Source organism: Carlito syrichta, unplaced genomic scaffold (genome assembly GCF_000164805.1).
Source record: "Carlito syrichta isolate Samal-C Ts95f unplaced genomic scaffold, Tarsius_syrichta-2.0.1 Scaffold306949, whole genome shotgun sequence".
Taxonomy (NCBI): Eukaryota; Metazoa; Chordata; class Mammalia; order Primates; family Tarsiidae; genus Carlito; species Carlito syrichta.
In genome coordinates, this window is record NW_007251045.1 from 1,144,343 (window position 1) to 1,163,627 (window position 19,285).

Here is a 19,285-nt window from a genome sequence, read left to right on the forward strand (position 1 = left end):
AAGGGGAGGGGAGATAAAACAAAAAGAAATTATGAGGATAGGACCCTCCCCTGTAGGAGGAAAGGGCTTGGATTGGGAGGGTGACCACAAGCTTGTTCATCAAAACCCAGACACCTGAGCTAGTTCCTTTATTCAAAGCCAGAAGGAGGGCACTTTGGGAGGAATAAGGGAATCCCTAGCTGGCGAATGGTCAGGGCAAAGGACATTCTAATGAGATTTCCCTTTAATAAGAGGGTTCTTCTGCTAAAAAGAAGACACACTGTGTGCATGTGCATACACACACACAAGCTTGAAAACCATCAATGTAGTTCAAATGCTAGCAGAACTAGGTTTGGGAACTGAGGTGCTGAGTTGCAAGTCCTGGCCTGGAGGTGGGTTCTCCACTGTCCCACATCACTCCCGCTTAACCAGAATATCCAGCTAACCAGAACATCCACTGCCTGACCAGCTGACTTAAAACTTGGATCCGAAAAAATTTAAGATTAATCCATTAGATGAAATCAAGTTCAATAATTTATCTTTGTAAAAATACACTATTATGAAAATGTAATGGTCAACAATAAAGTAAAAAAAGTATCAGCAATAAATGCATCTAGCAAAGAGTTTATAGCCAAAGTATACTACAAATCACTAAGAAAAATACAAACAACTGAACAGAAAAATATGCATACACCTTGAACATGTAAAAGCAGGTGTTCAAATGGCTGATACACTTGGGAAAGTTGGTCTACCTCATTATTCATCAGGAAAATGCAAAACAATCACAAAGACACCCTTTCCCTCAGAATGGCTAAAATGCAAATGACAGCAATATCACATGCTGGCCACAAAGGGAAGCCAGTGGAAACTCATATCCTGTTGGCAAGATACTTTGGAAAATAGACACTTTATAAAGTCATTGAGTATCATATGTCTAGGTATACACACTACAGAAAAGCACATATTTGTGCCCCCTCTGTCCACCCATAAGATGGCATGAAAATATGAGACTTACTTAAACTAAAAAGCTTTTGCACAGCAAAAGAAATATTCAGCAGAGGGAACAGACAACCTGCAGAACAGGAGAAAATATTTGCAAATTATGCAGCTGGCAGGAGATTGATATCCAGAATTTACAAGAAACTCAAACAACTCAACAGAAAAATTCCAAAGAACTCCACGAAAAAAGTGGGCAAAGAACACGGACAAACATTTTTTGAAAGAAGACATACAAATGACCAACAAGCATATGAAAAAATTCTCGACATCACTAATCACCAGAGAAATGTAAATTTAAACCACAATGAGAAATTATCTCACACCAGTTAGAATGGCTATTATTAAAAAATCAAAAAGGTACAAATGTTGGTGAGAGTATGGAGAAAAAGGAACACTTATACACTGCCATGGGAATGTAAATTAGTGCAATCTCTAAGGAAAACAATGTGGAGATTACTCAAAGAGCCAAACATAGAACTATAGTCCATCTAGCAATTTAGCTACTGGGTACCTACCCAAAGGAAAAATCATTCTATCCAAAAGATACTGCATTCATGTGTCACAGCACTATCACAATGGCAAAGGTATGGAATAAACCTTAGTGTTCATCAGCAGATAGGCTAAATAAAATGCTATACACACACACACACACACACACACACACACACAATGGAATACTATTCAGCCATAAAAAAAGAACGTAGTCATGTCTTTTGCAGCAACATGGATGGAATTAGAGGTCATTACCTTAAGTGAAACAACTCAGAGACAGAAAGTCAAATACCATATACTCTCTTGTAAATGGGAACGAAATAATGTGCACACGTGGACAGGGTGAGGAATAATAGACACTGGAGACTCAGAAGAAAGAGAGTGGGAGGGGGTGAGGAATGAGAAATTATGTGTACAATGGGTACAATGTACACTATTCAGGTAATGGTTACACTGAAGTCCTAGACCTTACAACTACACAGTATATCCATATAACAATACTGCACTTGTACCCCTTGAATTTATACAAAATGCTCATAGCAGCACTATGTATAAGCCAAATCTAGACATAACCCACATGTCCATCAACAGCAACATGGATGAACTCTGGTAGTCACATAAAGCAGCAAGAAAAATGAACCAACTACCACACACAAAAATAAATCTCATATGCATAAAAAAGCAAGACACAGGCCAACACATGAGGGTGGAGAGAATTCATCCAACAAGCAACATGGGTAGACACAGACAAAAGACCTGTTTGGAAAGAAGCAGGTTTTTAAACTCCCATCTAGTGTATTACCCTCTCTGTGAAATCCACCAGGACCCTTTTGAGAACTGGCCTTGCTGGAAGGCCAGGTAGAGGCAGGGTGGGATGGGGGGATTTTACCTCTCCCAGGATTACTCAGTACTTGAGGCACTGACGCTGGGATGATCAGCTCATCCCTATCAGCCTGGGAAAGTCCTATGTCCTGGGAACCTCAGACCCACACAAATCCAAATGACTCCAAACAGAATGATACCAGTTCAAATTCCAGTTCACCTAATTGAGGAACATTATACAGTAGAACTGGCCTGAACTGTCCAAAAATGTCAGCGTCATAAAGGACAAAGAAAGACTGCGGAGTTGTTACATCATGGCAATGGAATGAGAGAAGTTCTGCAACCCAGGTTGGATCCTAAACTGGAGATAACCTTTTAGCATCAGGGAGTGGTTTCACGGAAGACAATTTTTCCATGAACCAAAGTGGGGGTACAATTTCAGGATGATCCGAATGCATTACATTTATTGTGTCCTTTATTTCTAGATCCCTTGCATGCACAGTTCACAATAGGGTTCACACTCCTATGAGAATCTAATGCCGCTGCTGATCAGACAGAGGATAGAGCTCAGGCAGTAACAGGAACGATGGGGAGCAGCTGTAAATACAGATGAAGCTTTGCTCGCTCAGCTCATCCACCAATCACTGCCTACTGTACGGTACCGGGTGGTTGGGGTGTTGGGGACCCCTGCTATAAAGGACATTAGGAGAGGCCATTGACAAAACTTGAGTAGTCAGCAGATAAAATCAGGGATCTGCAAACCTTTCCTCCAAGGGTCAGATAGTAAGTATTTTAGGCTCAGCAGGCCAAGAGGTGAAGTCAAGTATATTGCAGGTATTTATATAGCCACTTTAATCATAACCATTTAAAAATGGAAAAAACATTCTTTGCTCACAGGCTGTAAGAAAACAAACAAACAAACCAAAAAACTAGGCAGTGGGCTGGATTTGGCTTGTGGGTAGACCCAAGTTTGCCTTCTGGATTAGAAGACATTTTTATCAATATTAGGGGCACCGTGTCTTTAAGCTTAATTTCAAATAATTCAGAAAGCGTAATTTAGAGAGAGAATGATAAAACATATGTGGAAAAATGATAAAAGTTGGTGAAATCTGGGTGAAGAATTTATGGGAGCCGTCTGAACTATTCCTGCAACTTCTTTCAAAATATAATTTTTAAAAAAACATCCCAGGACCACCTAAGTCTTGCGACTTTCAGCAAATTTCCTATATGTGGAGCCTTCTCATATGAAGTAAATATAACACTAACTACCTCCTGTGGAAACTCGCACCCTGCCCCCACCCCCCACAACAGTCAGTCCCCACTCCTTCACTGAGCACTTGCTATATTCAGCCACACTCTTACACACTGGCCAAAATGGAAAAGATCCCTGCTCTGGCAGAAATTACAACATGCATTGAGGGGATAAAATCAGGACATGACACTGACATATTTGGAACCATGCTGGGCAGAGTGTAAAGAATCAATATTTTCCCATCAATATAGTTGTTGTTAGGTTAGTTATTATGACTCTGATGGGCCCCTGAGCTGCTCCGTGGGCCTGGTCCTCCATAGCTAAATGGTGACAGGTCATTTTGGGGAGAACATGGCCTTTCTTATCTATAATGAGACCAGTTTCTTCCCACTTCACTCATCACAGCATTGAAAGTGTCAATATTTGTGGGGCGAGCAGGCCCATGGTAACCACGTTTTTAACCAATTACAATTTGGTCTTTATCTCCTCTGACAGGAGGTTATGTTAATATTGAATCAATTCACTCCAACATAATCTTTACAAAAAATAGCTCATAAAATAAAACACCAAGTGAAGCCACCTGTTCGGTAGCTCTGGCTGGGAAGAAGTGCTCCCAGACGCCTACTTACACAAAAGACTCCCATCACGGCCATCTTCCCAGAGCTTATCAATTGTTTCCAATGTCTCATGGGAGCATGGGTGACATATAGTGACAAATGTCCCAATTAAGGGCACTGGGGACAAATCTAGGGTTATCAGTCTTCTGAGCACTAATGGGGAGCTTCAGGATGTTAGTGAACCACTGTTGGTGGTGCATGGTGTATAAGACGCACTCGGCCTGAGGGCCCCACCCGAGTGAACACCAAAACAGAGTCAGAGCCCCCAAGTGAAAGGGCCTGCAAGAGCACTCACGGCGTCCAGAAAGGATGCCAGAGTCCAGAGACAGCAGACAGCCAACAGGAGGGGCATGGGTTGTATGAGGTTTAACTCCCGGGTGCTAGAGTCAGACTCCCTGGGTTTAAACCGCAGCTGGACCTCTTATGAATCACCTTTGTGACTAAGGATAAGTCTATTGCTATGTGGACTCATTCCAATCCCTGCCTTTAAGGAGTTGGAAAGAAAATGACGGAAACAAAGAGGTGACTACAAGATAGTGATAAATACTAACCTGAGGTAGACCCAACAGATTGTGAGAAAGGAGAGTGGGAACCCTCACCCAACCCACAGGAGTCTGAGAGGGTTCTGGGAGAGAATACACAAGGTCAAGTTCAGAGGATACTTAGATATTCTTCAGGCAAAGAGGAATCTGAGGGAAGAAACAAGAGCCCCACAGAGGGAGAAGCTTGAGCAAAGATGAAGAGGAGACAGCAGGTATGGGGGACACCAAGCCAACCCAAGCCGCTGGTGAGAGGTGACAGAGGGCAGGAGCTAAACTGTGCATCCTTGTAGGTCAAGTTAAGAAACCCAGACTTCACACTGGGGGCAATAGGAAGCTACTGACAGATCTTGAACTTGAACTCAAAGAGCCAAGATTGTATTTAAATTTTAAAATTCTCTCTCCAAAGGTCAGGTGGCAGGAAGATGACTTGGACAAGACCGGACTCAAGAGAAATGCAAGTGAGAGAGATACAGGTAATGCATAATAAGGGCAAGAACAGAGAGGAGGGGATGGATTTCAGAGCTATTTGCAGGGTACAATGGCTGGGACTTGGTGGCATCTTTGTTCTCAGCAGGAAGAAGTGAATATAGCCACCAGCATGAATTAAGTAAACAACTAAAGAGTTCAGCAAACCCTTCTCTATTTAACAAAAAGCAAATAACACATTTCCTTTGGGAAGGAGACAAAGGTCAGAAGCATGAATCAAATACAGGGGACAAAAGCAGCCACTGCCCTGGAGCAGACATCATCTCCCACATTCTCCTCGGAGCCAGGTGCCAGCATCTGCCACCACAGATGTTATTTATGCACAGTGATTATCTGAATTATATATCTTGGTTGTTGGAATTACTTCTGTCTCCAGATTAGCTTGTTTCCAGTGGAAACATTCCATGGGAATGAATTAGAAATTGGCTCCGAAAGAACAGGTGTCATTAGATCAAGCCCACACCCACCCTGTCTCATCTACCTGTTCCATGAGGTCTTACAAAATCATGTGCAAAGTCTTCCAATGGCCAATACCGGTGAGTAAGACAAGAGGGCCAACGGGGAATGTATATTTTGAAATCATCGCCTTAGAATTTTCACTGTACAGATTGCTTTCAAATCCATGGTCTAGTGTACTAGCCCAGTCAGTTGGGATTGGTATGTTCCCTTACTGAATGAGAAAATGGAGTCAGTGCAAGGCATATGACTTGCCCCAAGATCGACAGCCAGATGAGTGGCATTGGCAGGATTCAAACCCTCTACATGACCTCCAGGAGTTGTCTGTGTTTTATCAGCATGGTCGTAAGGCGCAGATGTTAACTGAGATCTATCCAAGGCTCCCAACGGAAGAAAACTGGGTGGGAAGACTCCAGTGATTCTCTTACAGTTCTAGATGATGGGACAATGGGCAAAGGGGTACTTGCCCTCGTGAAGAGAAGATGCTGCTGGCTGAGCCTGTTGCCCATCAGGTTCTGACCCTTTAAGCTGGGGACCAGGACTGTGCCACGCTTTATAAGCCCTTTTGGCTGTGCCTTCCTCTGTTCCATAGCTTTCAACAGTTCCCTATCACCTTCGGATAAATCCCAAAGCCCTTAGCCAGGCTCATTAAACCATTCAGGAGCTGGCTCCAGCCTCCATTTACTAGTACTGTCCTCTCTGCCCTTACCCCGGGCACTTTATACACCAGCAACACTAGACCAAACGGAATACACTTACTGTCTCCTTGCACCTCTGCCCTTTTACGCTCTGGTGCTTCTACCTAGAATACTCACATGTATCTTATCTCACCAGGAATTGACCTCCATCTTTAAAGAGACAGCCGGAGCTACCAGCTCCTCTCCCAAAGCAACGTGAAGGGCTTCCTCTTTAGCTGACCCCAAATCTTCCTCCAGTAAAGAGTTTATCACTCTGCCGTTTTAGAGTCTGTTCTTTTTTTGTGTGTGTGTGTGTGTTGGAGTCTCAGTCTGTCGCCCAGACTGAAGTGCAGTGGCCGCTCCCGGCCACCGCAGCCTCGACCTGCTGGGCTCCAGCGATCCTTCCGCCTCAGCCTTCCAAGTAGGTGGAACTACAGGCGCGCGCTACCACGCCCGGCTCATTTTGATTTATTGTAGAGATGAGGTCTCGCCAAGTTGCCCAGGTAGGTCTTGAACCCACGGGCTCAGGCAATCCACTCACCTCAGCCTCCCAAAGGCGCAGGATTACAGGCTGAGCCACTGAGCCCGGCTTAGAGTCTGTTCTAGGACCAGGAGCCTCTCCAGGGCAGGAACCTTGTCATTTTCTCTTCCCCTGTAGCTTGGACCCAAGCATGGAGACCGTTTCCATATCGGCAGAAGGATTGCAGTTCTCCAACATATGTGTTTGAACACACTCCCTCATCCATGGCCCCCTTACAGCATCCCCCTTTCTCTGGGTTCCCCATCATCTCCTCAAGCAAGCCGTCAAGGTCACAAGGTCCATTTGAGTTTCTGAAGCCCCTCCACTGGCTTTTCTGTATCAGTCCCTAGGACGTCAAGTGATGATGACATTCCATTTTAGGAAAAGGACTGGGGATATCACGTTCCTCGTCAAAGGTCACAAAATCTGCAAGTGTTGGGTCCAGTTCTGTTAGGATTTCATTAATTTTAAAATAGGTGAAACTAAGATCTGTCCTGTGAATATAACCTTGCTCTCAGTTTCTTCATCTGCAAAATGGATATACTGCCACTGAATTCAAAAGATGTTTTGAGGGATAATTGAGGCCTGTGTTTCCCAAATGCTGGTCCTAAGACCAGCACCAGAATCCCTTGATGGGGTTTAAAAACGTAGATCCTGAGTCCCGACTCACATTTTAAAAAGGGTATCTAAGGGGTGGGATCTAGACACCTGTGATTTTTAAATGGTGCTAAGTTCTCTGATATGCAAATTTGAGGACCTCCCCCACAAGACACCAAGGAAAAACCTGGTAGGTAGTAAGTGCTTGGTGAGTGATAATAGGACCCATATTGTGCAAGCCAAGTTGCAAGAGTACAGGACGTGTATTGCTGTGTGCCCTTGGGTAAATTACTCAACCTCTCAGAGACTGTATCCTCACTAGTAAAATGGGTAAAAAATAGGACTCTCCACCTTCTAGTGTTATGGAAAAGATTGCTTGAAATAGCACACTTAATTGTTACTAACCAAACCTTACCTGCAAGTCTTGTCACTTCCAAATCAGCCCCAAGTTTGTCCTTTCTTGCCGTCTCTATCAACACCCCTCAACCCAGGTGACCATTTCCTCTGGCCTAAAAGTGCATTAGTCTCTTAAGGATACACACTCACTTCCTCCATAATCCATTCTCCACACAGAAGAATGATCCTCTAAAATGTGAATCAGATTCTGTGGCACTTTGCTCAAATCTTCTAGTGGCTTCTCAGCACCCTTGGAATAAAACCCAAACCTTCCAGACCCTGAATGTTCTGGTCCCTGCCTATATCTCCTTCTCCCGGGGTAGTTTAGCACATACCACCCAAGCTGAAAGAGAACCTCCTGCAGTTCCCTATACTGGGACCCTGTTTATTTCCTTTCCCACCAAAATAAAAGTACGGGATGACTCTATTTATTTGTACCATTGTTTATTTGTCTTCACTTCCATTAGACGTAAGTCCCACGAGGGTGGGTACCACACCTATCTTGCTAATGATCATACTTGAATCTAGCATATTACCTGACACAGAGTAGGTACTGCATAAATACCCAAGAATGAATAAATGAGTGAATGAATGAATGGAATTGTTCAGTGCTTAAGAAGCAGCCAACAGCAAAGTGAGCTCCCTCTCCCTTCCTCCTCCTGCCTGCCTTCCTGCCTGTCCCTGGAGCCTTCAGGCAAAGGACAAAATAGTACATGAGAGGGAGATGCAGCAATGCCCGATGTCATTGCTGCTTTATTTGATTAGCTCTGACTCTGGCATCCGGGACACATGTGCTGGGAGCCAAAGCAACCGTACCCTGACCTCTGGTCCACGCGATCCCATCCTTACACCAATTTCCATGACAACAGCAACGGAAAGCCAAGGCTGTGGATTCCTTTGATAGGAGCCGGATGCAGAGACCAGGAAGAAGGACTTTCAGAAGAATGAGGCTCTTTGATTCTGCTCAAAGCGCCTTCATTAAATACCACTATTTCCCAAGAACACACATTTTAACCCTGCAGAGGAAGAACTCTCATGAATACAAAAAAAGAAAGAAAGAATAAAGAAAAAGAGATAAAAATCATCATGGTTTCTTTTCAAGAACATCCACCTGTCAGGGGAGGGGAGGCATGGGTGCTGTGGCACTGGGAGCATCTTGATGGAAGACAGGAAGGCATGTGCCCCTACCAAGGGGCTGCATGAACTCAAGGTGCCCAGCCCTGGCCACGCACTCAGACAGCTCCTCTGCCTGTCTGAGGCGAGTCAAGAGGTACAAGGTTCCCTACCAAACTGGTCAGCCAAACAGGCAGAAAGATACAAGGTGAGGCAAAAGAACCCCTAGATTCTGCACTTGGATTTGAATCCCAACTCTGCCACTCACCTGCTGTGTTACCTCGGGTACACTACTAGCCACCTCTGGACAAGGTTTTCCTATCTGTAAAATGGACACAATACTGCCTCCCCTAACTAGGCATATCATGAGGATTTAGTGAGGGGATGCATTCAGGCACAGGTGACTCTGGCTTTCAGATGTGGCCATGAAGATGACAGAATGGCCAACCATCTTGATTTGCCCATGACACAGGACTTCCAGTGCCAGAACTGAGGAAGTCCCAGACAAGCCAGGAGGGTAAGTTATCCTAGAAGAGAATGACTAGATGAAAGAGATGCCTAAGAATTGTAGAACTATAGAAACGTCTTCTGGCTTAACAGCACTGCACTTCTCTGGTGTTCCTTCCAAAAGCCCATAAACTGGGTCTAAGCATGAAAAAATAGTCAGACAAACCCACCTGGTCAGCACTCCTTGAAATCATCACGGTCATGAACAACAAAGACTGAGAAACCGTCCCAGACCAGAAGAGGAGGGAAGGCATGACCACTAGCTGCAATGTGGTGCCCTGGGGTGGATCTTGGCACAGCAAAAGAGCATTCATGTAGAAACTGGTGAAATGCAAGGCAAGTCTGAATTTAGGTTTTATTACTGCTTTTTTAAGGTCTTCCAGTTAAGCTAATAAGCTTTATCTGAAACATTTTATTTTATTTTATTTTATTTTATTTTTTCAGTTGGAGTCTCACTCTGTCGCCCAGACTGGAGTGCAGTGGCCGCTCCCGGCCACCGCAGCCTCGACCTGCTGGACTCCGGCGATCCTTCCGCCTCAGTCTTCCAAGTAGCCGGAATTACAGGCATGCACTACCATGCCCGGCTGATTTTTTGATTTATTGTAGAGATGAGGTCTTGCTGCCCAGGCGGGTCTCGAACCCGCGGGCTCAGGCAATTCGCTCACCTCAGCCTCCCAAAGGCATGGGATTACAGGCTGAGCCACCGAGCCCGGCTGAAACATTTTATTTTATAGACAGAAACTGACACCAGAGACTGGAAGCAGTAGAAGCTGTGGACTTTCTGTTTCTAATAACTCTGCGGCCTCTCGCTGTCTTCCTGGGAACCTGCTGACCATCATGAGCTATTTTGTTAGAAGGAAGGGAGAAGGGCACCAGGTCTGGAGTCAGAAAACTTGGGTTCTAAGCCTGGCTCAGCATCTGACTGGTTGTGGGGCCTTGGACCTCTCTGATCCTCAGTTTCCTCATCTATAAGGTGAGGTGAACAAACCAATCGAATTCAACAGGAAAAATACTTATTATGTGCAAAGGTCTGAATGGGCATCATCAGAGACAAATGAAACACAGTTTCTGCCCTCGGGAAGCTTACAGTTTTCTTGGGGAGTCAGATGACCTGAGTTTCTGGGGATATTCTGTAAAGATAAAGAAACCCCTAGCCAGGTGGCATAGCTGAGGCCAGATGACACAAGGCCAGAGAATGAGGAGGAAGGGATGGCAACACTCTGAGAAAGGGCGGTGGTGAAGCCTCTGGTCTCAGCAAGAATGTCTCATGCAAGGCAGGTGTGGCTTAGAGGGTAGCAACAAGTGCATGGGCACAGCATTCCTAGCGGGGCTCTGAGTCCGCCTGGGTGCTTCCAGTTCCCCATGAGACTGGAGGCAAACCCTGAGTCCCTGCTATGTCATCTGGCTCTGGGACCTCTCTCCCCAAAGCTTGTGCCATCCTGTGGGATGCACTTACATCTCTCCACACCACCACCCTGGGCCACTCTGTCTGCAGCCAGCTGTTCACGTCTCCCAAGGTCCTCCAGCTCCTGCCTGGCCTCACCTCCCATTCATCCTCAGACCTGCCACTGCTGTCCTCCTTTGAGGCAGCCTGGGATGATGGAGCCTGAAGACCTGGGTTCCAATTCTAGCTCTGCCAACTTCAAGCTGTGAGGCTTTGGGTGGGTCATCTCACCTTCCTGCCACCCAAACATCCAGTGAAATGAAGTTGATGGTCCTCACCTCACCCAGCTCTCCTGAGAACACCATGCAACAACACGTATAGATACAGAGGACCCAGTACCGGGTGAGGGCTCTAGATGGCAGCAGCCAGGAGTCAGCATCATACCTTGATCATCCTGATAGGCAGCCAAGTCGACCATAATTGTTGCTATTATTGAGTTGGCTTTGCATCACTGGCACTATTAGTATCTGGTTCATACCCAGGACTGGTGATCAACACACACACACACATACACACACACACACACACACACACACATGCAGCTCAGCGTAGTGGCTCACTCCTGTAATCCCAGCACTTTGACAGGCTGAGGCAGGAGAATCACTTGAGCCCAGGAGTTCAAGACCAACTTGGAAAACATAGCAAGACCTCATCTCTACAAAAAAAAAAAAGTTAAAATTAGCCAGGCACGGTGACACACATCCATAGTCTCAGTTACTCAGGAGGCTGAGGTAGAAGGATTGCCTGAACTCAGAAGGTCGAGGCTATGATGAGCCATGATCATGCCACTGCACTCCAGCCTGGGTGACAGAGTGAGATTCCAACTCAAAAAAAATGGGACGACTCCTCCTTAGACCCCTCCTCCTCACCTACCAGGCTACCATGGCCCATGCATCCCTCCCAGTTGGAGGTCTGCTGTGGCCCCTCCCTTAACTGGGAGCCTCCCTAGCCCAGTTTTCAAGGGAACCCCACAGTGCCCACCTGGCTGTGTACTTTCTCCAGCTCCTCCTTGGTGACCGACGTCTTGCCATCCTCCATGGTGCCTAGAAGGAGTTGCACATCTGACAACAGTGCGTGCGTCCTCCGGAGGTCTCTCCGAAGACGCTTCTCCACATCAAAGTCCCGATGGCCAATCTGGAAGCCAAAGGAAGGCCTGTGAGCTTGGTTGGCAAGGCAGCAGCCAGGGCCCAAGTTTTCCAGAACCAAGATCTGTGGGCTCAGATCCTGCTGCCACCATTCATGCTGCATGACTTTGCACAAGACCCTTCTCCTGCCCAAGTCTCAGTTTCCTCATCTGTAAAATGGCACCAATCACTTAGGGCTGCTGTGAAATACATGCCTAATACCAGACACACAGCAAATGGACAACAAATATGAGTGCTATCAATACTGTTAACACTGCCTGTATGAATCCAAAGTCATTCCTTCCCATCTTTGACACCAAGGTCATCGAATAACTTCATGTCATCTCAGAGCCTACTCATGTGCCAAGTAAGTTCCTGTGCTGTTGGCCAGCGTCTGATAGAGGTCAGGATAACCCTGGGTGGGCAGAGACTGAACAGAGCATGAGGGGGACTTCTGGGGGTTATCAATGTTTTTGATCTGAATACTCTTTCCTAAGTTCATGAAAATTCATTGTACACGTGAGATGTGGTATGCTTCTCTAAATGTATGTCATGCTGTACATGGGAATATAGTTTATTTCACCACATGTATGTTAGACCTCAGTACATTATAACCATGTTCCTTTTTATGATCTAAATCCATTTTTTCTGTCCCTTGAGTTGGTCCCCTTTGCCAGTTTAAGGACAGTCTGATGAGATCATTTTCTCCAGGATCTCACCTGGAGGTAAGCATGTTCCTTCCCTCAGAATCCCAAATTTTCAAGGGACAGGTGTTGAGTGGGTCTGAAGAAATCACAGCCTGGACTGGGTGCCAGAAAGGTGACCTCAGACTCCTTGACAATTTCCAGCAGCAAAGAAACAGGCAGAGCCAAGGCAAGGGGGTGCAAACCACACTAGGGCCCCACTTGAAATTCTGACAGCCTACAATCTTCTCTAGAAACAACTGACTTAAAACACTGTGTGGTAACCTCCCTGAAAGAAACTGACAGCCCTTTCTTGGACTCTTCAGGAGACCAGAGGAAAGAACATGACCCATCAAGTTTGAAAGAAAATAGTGTGCAGGTGCCTAATGTGAGGGTTTGGCTTTTCCATACCCAGAAATCTGTGCCTCCATGTCAAATGCTGTTTCCTGGGATGCTCAGAATGCTCTGGAACATTCTAGAAAGAACATGGGACTGAGAATGAGATGACCTAGGCTGTAAACCCTGACTCACTACTTGCTGATGATGGGATCTGTGGCTGAGTCACACCACCTCTTGGAACCCAAGTTTTCTTAAGTTTTCTGTAAAAAGTGGTTTTAAAAAAAAATCCCTGATCCCTGTCCTCCATGTTGAGATAAGACAAGGATCAGATGTGATAATGGATCGCAAAGCACTTTGTATGCTGTCAAGCGCTTTCCAAATAGAAAGGATTATGAGCATTGTCTGATGACCTAGAATGTGTTCCTCCAGATTTCATTTTATAATTTCTTTACCATTGGTTTTGAATTCTTTGAAAAAACGAGTTGGTTCTTAGAATACAGCCTTTTTTTCTCAGCTGTATGGTTTCAGGAAGTTTAAAATATGGGAGATATATATATATATATATATATATATATATATATATATATGTACTTTTTTTTTTTAATGTGTATGTCACCTGCTGAGCTGAGCTAAGGGCTGGGCATGGTGCCAGACTCTTTGTCACATGTTACTGCATTTAACTTCTGTGACAATCTCTTAAAAAGTAGACATTATTATTATTGCCTTTATAAAAGTAGTAACAGTTTCCATCCATTTATAGACACTTTCTAAGTGCCATGTACTATTCTAAACACTTTGTGGCCATTAGCATGTTTAGTCATCGCGATGAATCCATGAGGTGTATATTATGATTCCCATTTTACAGATGATGAAACTGAAGCTTACAGAGATGAAGCAATTTGTCCAAGATCACATGCCTAGTAAATGTCAGGGCTGGGATATGAATCCAGCTTTTCTGGCTAGAAAGAAGTAGTTTTAGTAAAACATACCATAAGACGTATTTTTTTTTTCTTAATTTAAAAAAGAATGTGTTGTGAAGGCACAGAGGAGCATTATTCAGCCCAGGTTAGATGAAACTGGGAAGTAGGAACTGGCTACTCCTAGCCAGGGGTGAAAGAGAGGAGGGCAGGGAGTACAGGAAGGACATTCCAGGTAGCAGGCACTATGTGAGCAAAGACAGAGAGATGAGAAACAGTTTGGGATGTGCCGTTCTGGTTGGCAGGCATGAGGGTATAAAACCCCAGGGTAGGAGCAGGTCACATGGTGAGGGAGGCTACCTAGGGCTCTTAAGTATGCATTGTCAGGGGAAAATGGAAGTACAGCTGATAAAATACAGAGAGGGCAAGTGATCTGTCCAAGGTCATACCGCTACTAAGTGGCGATGCAGGGATTGATGCAGGGATTTGAAGACAGGCAGCATTAGACTGTAAGTCTCTAACCACTGCACCATACCTAGTGGAACTGTTACCTGAACTCAGATTTATTTACTCTAGAGCCCAGATTTTCACATGATTATGCTTGAGCATCAGGATTTGGACCATTCTTATATCTTTGTCTGCTTTTGCTCTGCACATATCCTAAAGTGTGTTTAATTATCCTATGGGGAGAGCTGGCATCAGGGACATTCTCTAATGTTTACACGGACCATGCAGTAGAGAGGGCTCAGATTACACAATCCTTACTGCCAGAAAGCCCCTGGAAATGCTGGCACCATCTCCTTCCCAGAGGGAGCAATGCAAACAAAATTCACAACAAAATCGCAGACCAGTCAGCCTCCCCTTCATAATGAATTGCTACAGAAGATGAGGTGGGGAAAAGCCCTCATTAGGTTAATGGGAAATAAATGTCATTCTACAAATTCCCATTTTACAGCACAAAGATTCAAGCTTGGATAAAGATAGTGAATAATTAACCAATAAATCTAAATGATATTTAGTGTTGTTGTGGGAAACTATACTCAAACCTCAATCGGTTCACCATTTATCATAAAGGCAAATTGTTTGGGGTAGCTGTTAAATGTCCATTATCAAAAAACTCTCCACACACTATTAAAATAAGACATAGAAATGTTGTTAGGGATCATCAAGCCACTTTGCAGATGGGGAAATTGGGAATTAAAAATAGAATGCGTAAAAACCACAAAAAAAGGAAATAGAATGTGTGTTGCTGAAGGTTTCATGACAAATTAATGGTAGAACTAGGCTGCCTGATAACATAATGGGAAAAAAAGGCTCCACAAACATATCATTTAGCTAAGTGGACCTTATCACTTTTAAACGAATCATGATGAATTTTAAAGATTACAGACTTTCAAATAATATAGAACTTGCTTAAAGTCTACTTACGGTACTAACCGGCTGTATGATCCTGGGCAAGTTGTTTTATTTTTATGAACCTCCCTTCTTTCACTTATATGAAGGAAATAATAATGTCTATGATAAGCCGGGCTCAGTGGCTCAGCCTGTAATCCCGCACCTTGGGAGGCTGAGATGAGTGGATTGCCTGAGCCCGTGGGTTCGAGACCCGCCTGGGCAGGTGAGACCTCATCTCCACAATATATCAAAAAATTAGCCGGGCGTGGTAGCACGCACCTGTAATTCTGGCTACTCGGAAGGCTGAGGTGGAAGGATCGCCGGAGCCCAGCAGGTGGAGGCTGCGGTGGCCAGGAGCGGCCACTGCACTCCAGTCTGGGCAACAGAGTAAGACTCCAACTCAAAAAATAAAAAATAAATAAATAAACAAATAAAAAATAATGCCTATGATGAAGTGTTTATCTTCAGATTTATAAGTAACTACTGAAAGAATAGAAACATAGTTTCTGAGCCAACAGTAGAACAAAAAGGAATATAAAAAACATGAATGATCTACCCAAGAGTAGGAAAGTAATAAAGGAAGAGGGGAAAAAAAGACAATAAAGGAATAAATACTAAACACAAAATAAGAAAATACTACTAGTTTCAAATATATCAGTCATTATAATAAATGTAAATGAATTAAATGTTCCTATGAAAAGTTAGAGACCAGCCAGGCTCGGTGGCTCAGCCTGTGATACCAGCACTTTGGGAGGAGAAGCGAGTGCATTGCCTGAGCACTTTGGGAGGCCAAGGCAAGTGGACTGCCTGAGCCCACAGGTTCAAGACCAGCCCGGGCAACTTGGCAAGACCTCATCACTACAATAAATAAAAGAATTAGCCGGGCATGGTAGCACGCGCCTACTTCCGGCAGCTTGGAAGGCTGAGGTGGAAGGATCACCGCCAGAGTCCAGCAGGTCGAAGCTGGGGTGGCGGTGAGTGTCCCACTGTACTCCAGCCTGGGCGACAGAGTGAGACACCAACTCAAAAAAAAAAAGAAAAGAAAAGTTAGAGACTAAAATACTGAATTAAAATTATCTAGTTCTTTTAAGGAAACATAAACACACCCACATACACACTGGAAACATTGAAAATGAAGGGATAGAAAAATGTCTTGCAGGCAAACTAAAAGAAACCAAACAAAAGAAAAAAAAGTAAACATCATTTATGGAGAAAAAAGGGATACTCTATAAGAATCAAATGAGCAATCTGCCAAGAAAATAAAGTAATACAAACCTTAAATGCACCTAAATATACAGCCACAAAACATACAAAGAGAAGCTATATAAGAGAATTACTAGCAAAACTTGGCAAAACAACGCTCATAGTAAGAATGGAAGAGAACTCTCTTAGAAACAGATCAGGTAGACAAACTTATTAATCAAAGTTAATAAGAGGAAATTTTTAAAAATGCAATTATATATTTTTAATTTTTTTATGGTGCATGCTTTGATATTTGCATATAACACTGAAATCACAAAATTAACAAGCTTGATTCCTTTGCCATGTATTGGACCTTATGCCTCATAAACAGCTTTTCATTCAATAATTTACTAAACTTGACCATGAACTAGAGCAACACAGAGATCTCAACAATTTGAAAGAAAAATGTTATGCATTTCATCATTTTATGTGACCCAAGTGCCTTTAAATTAAAAATTAGTGATAAAAGTTACTTTGAATAAACTTGAAACTCAGTTTATGAACAACTCACAGGATAAAGAAGGAAGGCATAAAAGATATGATGTAACACTTACTATGTAAGGGTGGCATTTTAGCAGCAATTCAAAGGAAATTATTATCTTAAATGAACCTTCAAATGGAATAGAAAATACTGAAAGTGAGTTAAGAATTTTAACACCAAAACTGGAAGAAAAAAAAAGCCTAAACCAATGGAAAGGAGAAGGAAAAAGAAACAAAGATAAAGGCAATACTAATACAAAACAAGGAAACAATAAACACAATCTGGTTATTTGAAAGTCAATAGACAAATCTCTAATAAGACCAATTAACAACAACAACAAAACCTCAGAAGTAAACATTATTATAATTGAAAACAAGATAGTCTGATACAGAATTTTTTAAATCCTGAAAAAATATCATGAAAAAATTTTATGCCAACATACTTGAAAAGTTACCTGAAATAATAAATGTCTAGAAACATGTTAGTTACCAGAATTCACTCATTAGGGAAGAGAATAATAATTGGATTTGTGTTCAATTATGACTACAGAATTTTGAGAGAGTGATGGAATGTCTCAAAGGACACTAGACCCAAATGGGTTTACAGTCAAATTGTATCAAATCTGCAAGAACTGCATGACCAAAATTTTATAAAATTTGTTTCAGAAATAGTTGCAAATTCATTTTATGAGGTTAGTAAACTTGACAAAGATAGTTTAAGAGAAGAAAATTATAAACCCATCTTACTTTTGTGCCTGGTTTCAAAAATTCTAAACAAACGTCAGCAATTCAAGAGAGCAAAAAAAGGACTGAATAAGATTTTGAATATGCTACATTTATAGATTAAAAAACAAGTCATGGGATTATCACCAATTGCAAGGAAAATCCTATAGTAATATTCAACAAAAAACATTTTTAAAGATATTAGAAAATTATAAATAGAAGAAGACTGATTGAACTTTATTAAAGTTATAGTCATGCATCATGTAATGACATTTTGGTCAATAACAGACCACATAGACAATGGAGGACTCATAAGATTATAATATCGCATTTTTATCATAGCTTTCCTATGTTTAGATACACAAACACTCACCATTGTGCTACAATTGCCTACAATATTTAGTACAGGAACATGCTGTGCAGGTCTGTAGTCCAGGAGCAATAGGCTACACCATATAGCCTAGGTGTGTGGTATGCTATCCCATGTAGGTTTGTGCAAGTACACACTATGATTTTCCCACAACCACAAAATAGTCTAATGATGTATTTCTCAGAACATATGCCCATCAGTAAACAATTCATGACTGTATTTGTCAAACACACAGTACATGAATGTGTATATTTTTATTCCAACTTTAACCATATGGATGGAGTACATATGATACTGCATAAGTGTGTATATGACAAAACTTTAGAAGCTTTTCTATTAAGGTCAGAAACAAGAAAAGGATATAAAATATTTTGTGTACCATTTAATCTTATACTGGAGGCCCAAGTCAATGAAATAAGGTTAGAAAAAGAAAGAAGAGGTAAAAAGTATAACATTTTTTCTTTGAAATTGTTGGGATCTCTTCATTGCCCTAATTCATGGTCAAGAGGCAACACTATTCTTATTTTCAGTAAATGGTGCTGGGAAAATTGGCTGACCACATGCAGAAGATTGAAACAGGACCCCTCTCTATCCCCATGCACAAAGGTTAACTCCAAATGGATCAGGGACCTAAATGTAAAACCTCAAACCATAAGAACCTTAGAAAAGGAAGGAAATACTCTCATGGAAATCGGAACTGGCATCCAATTCCTGTACAAAACCCGAAACCCACAGGACTTAAGAGAGAAGATAGACAAATGGGATCTTATTAAACTGACAAGCTTCTGCAAAGCCAAAGAAACCATCAAGAGAGCAGGGAGACAGCCTACAGACTGGGAAAAAGTATTTGCCAACACCAGGTCTGACAAAGGCTTAACATCCTGGATCTACAAGGAACTGAAATGTACTGAAAAGAAGAAAACAAACAACCCCATTATAAAATGGGCAAAAGATATGAACAGACACTTCACAAAAGAAGACATTCGAGCAGCCAACAAACACATGAAGAAATGCTCAACCTCACTAATCATCAGGGAGATGCAAATCAAAACCACACTGAGATACCACCTAACTCCAGTCAGAATGGCAATCATTAACAACTCAAAAAATAAC

At 42.9% G+C, this 19,285-nt stretch overlaps 1 protein-coding gene across 1 annotated transcript in view; it reads right to left on the reverse strand.

Moving 5' to 3' along the window:
• MYO18B (myosin XVIIIB) overlaps positions 1–19,285 on the reverse strand; it is a 253,741-nt gene that overhangs the window by 85,284 nt on the left and 149,172 nt on the right. Inside the window, exon 33 of the mRNA XM_008063601.1 lies at positions 11,881–12,033. Coding sequence (XP_008061792.1) covers positions 11,881–12,033 — 153 coding nt within the window. The remainder of the gene's footprint in view (positions 1–11,880; positions 12,034–19,285) is intronic.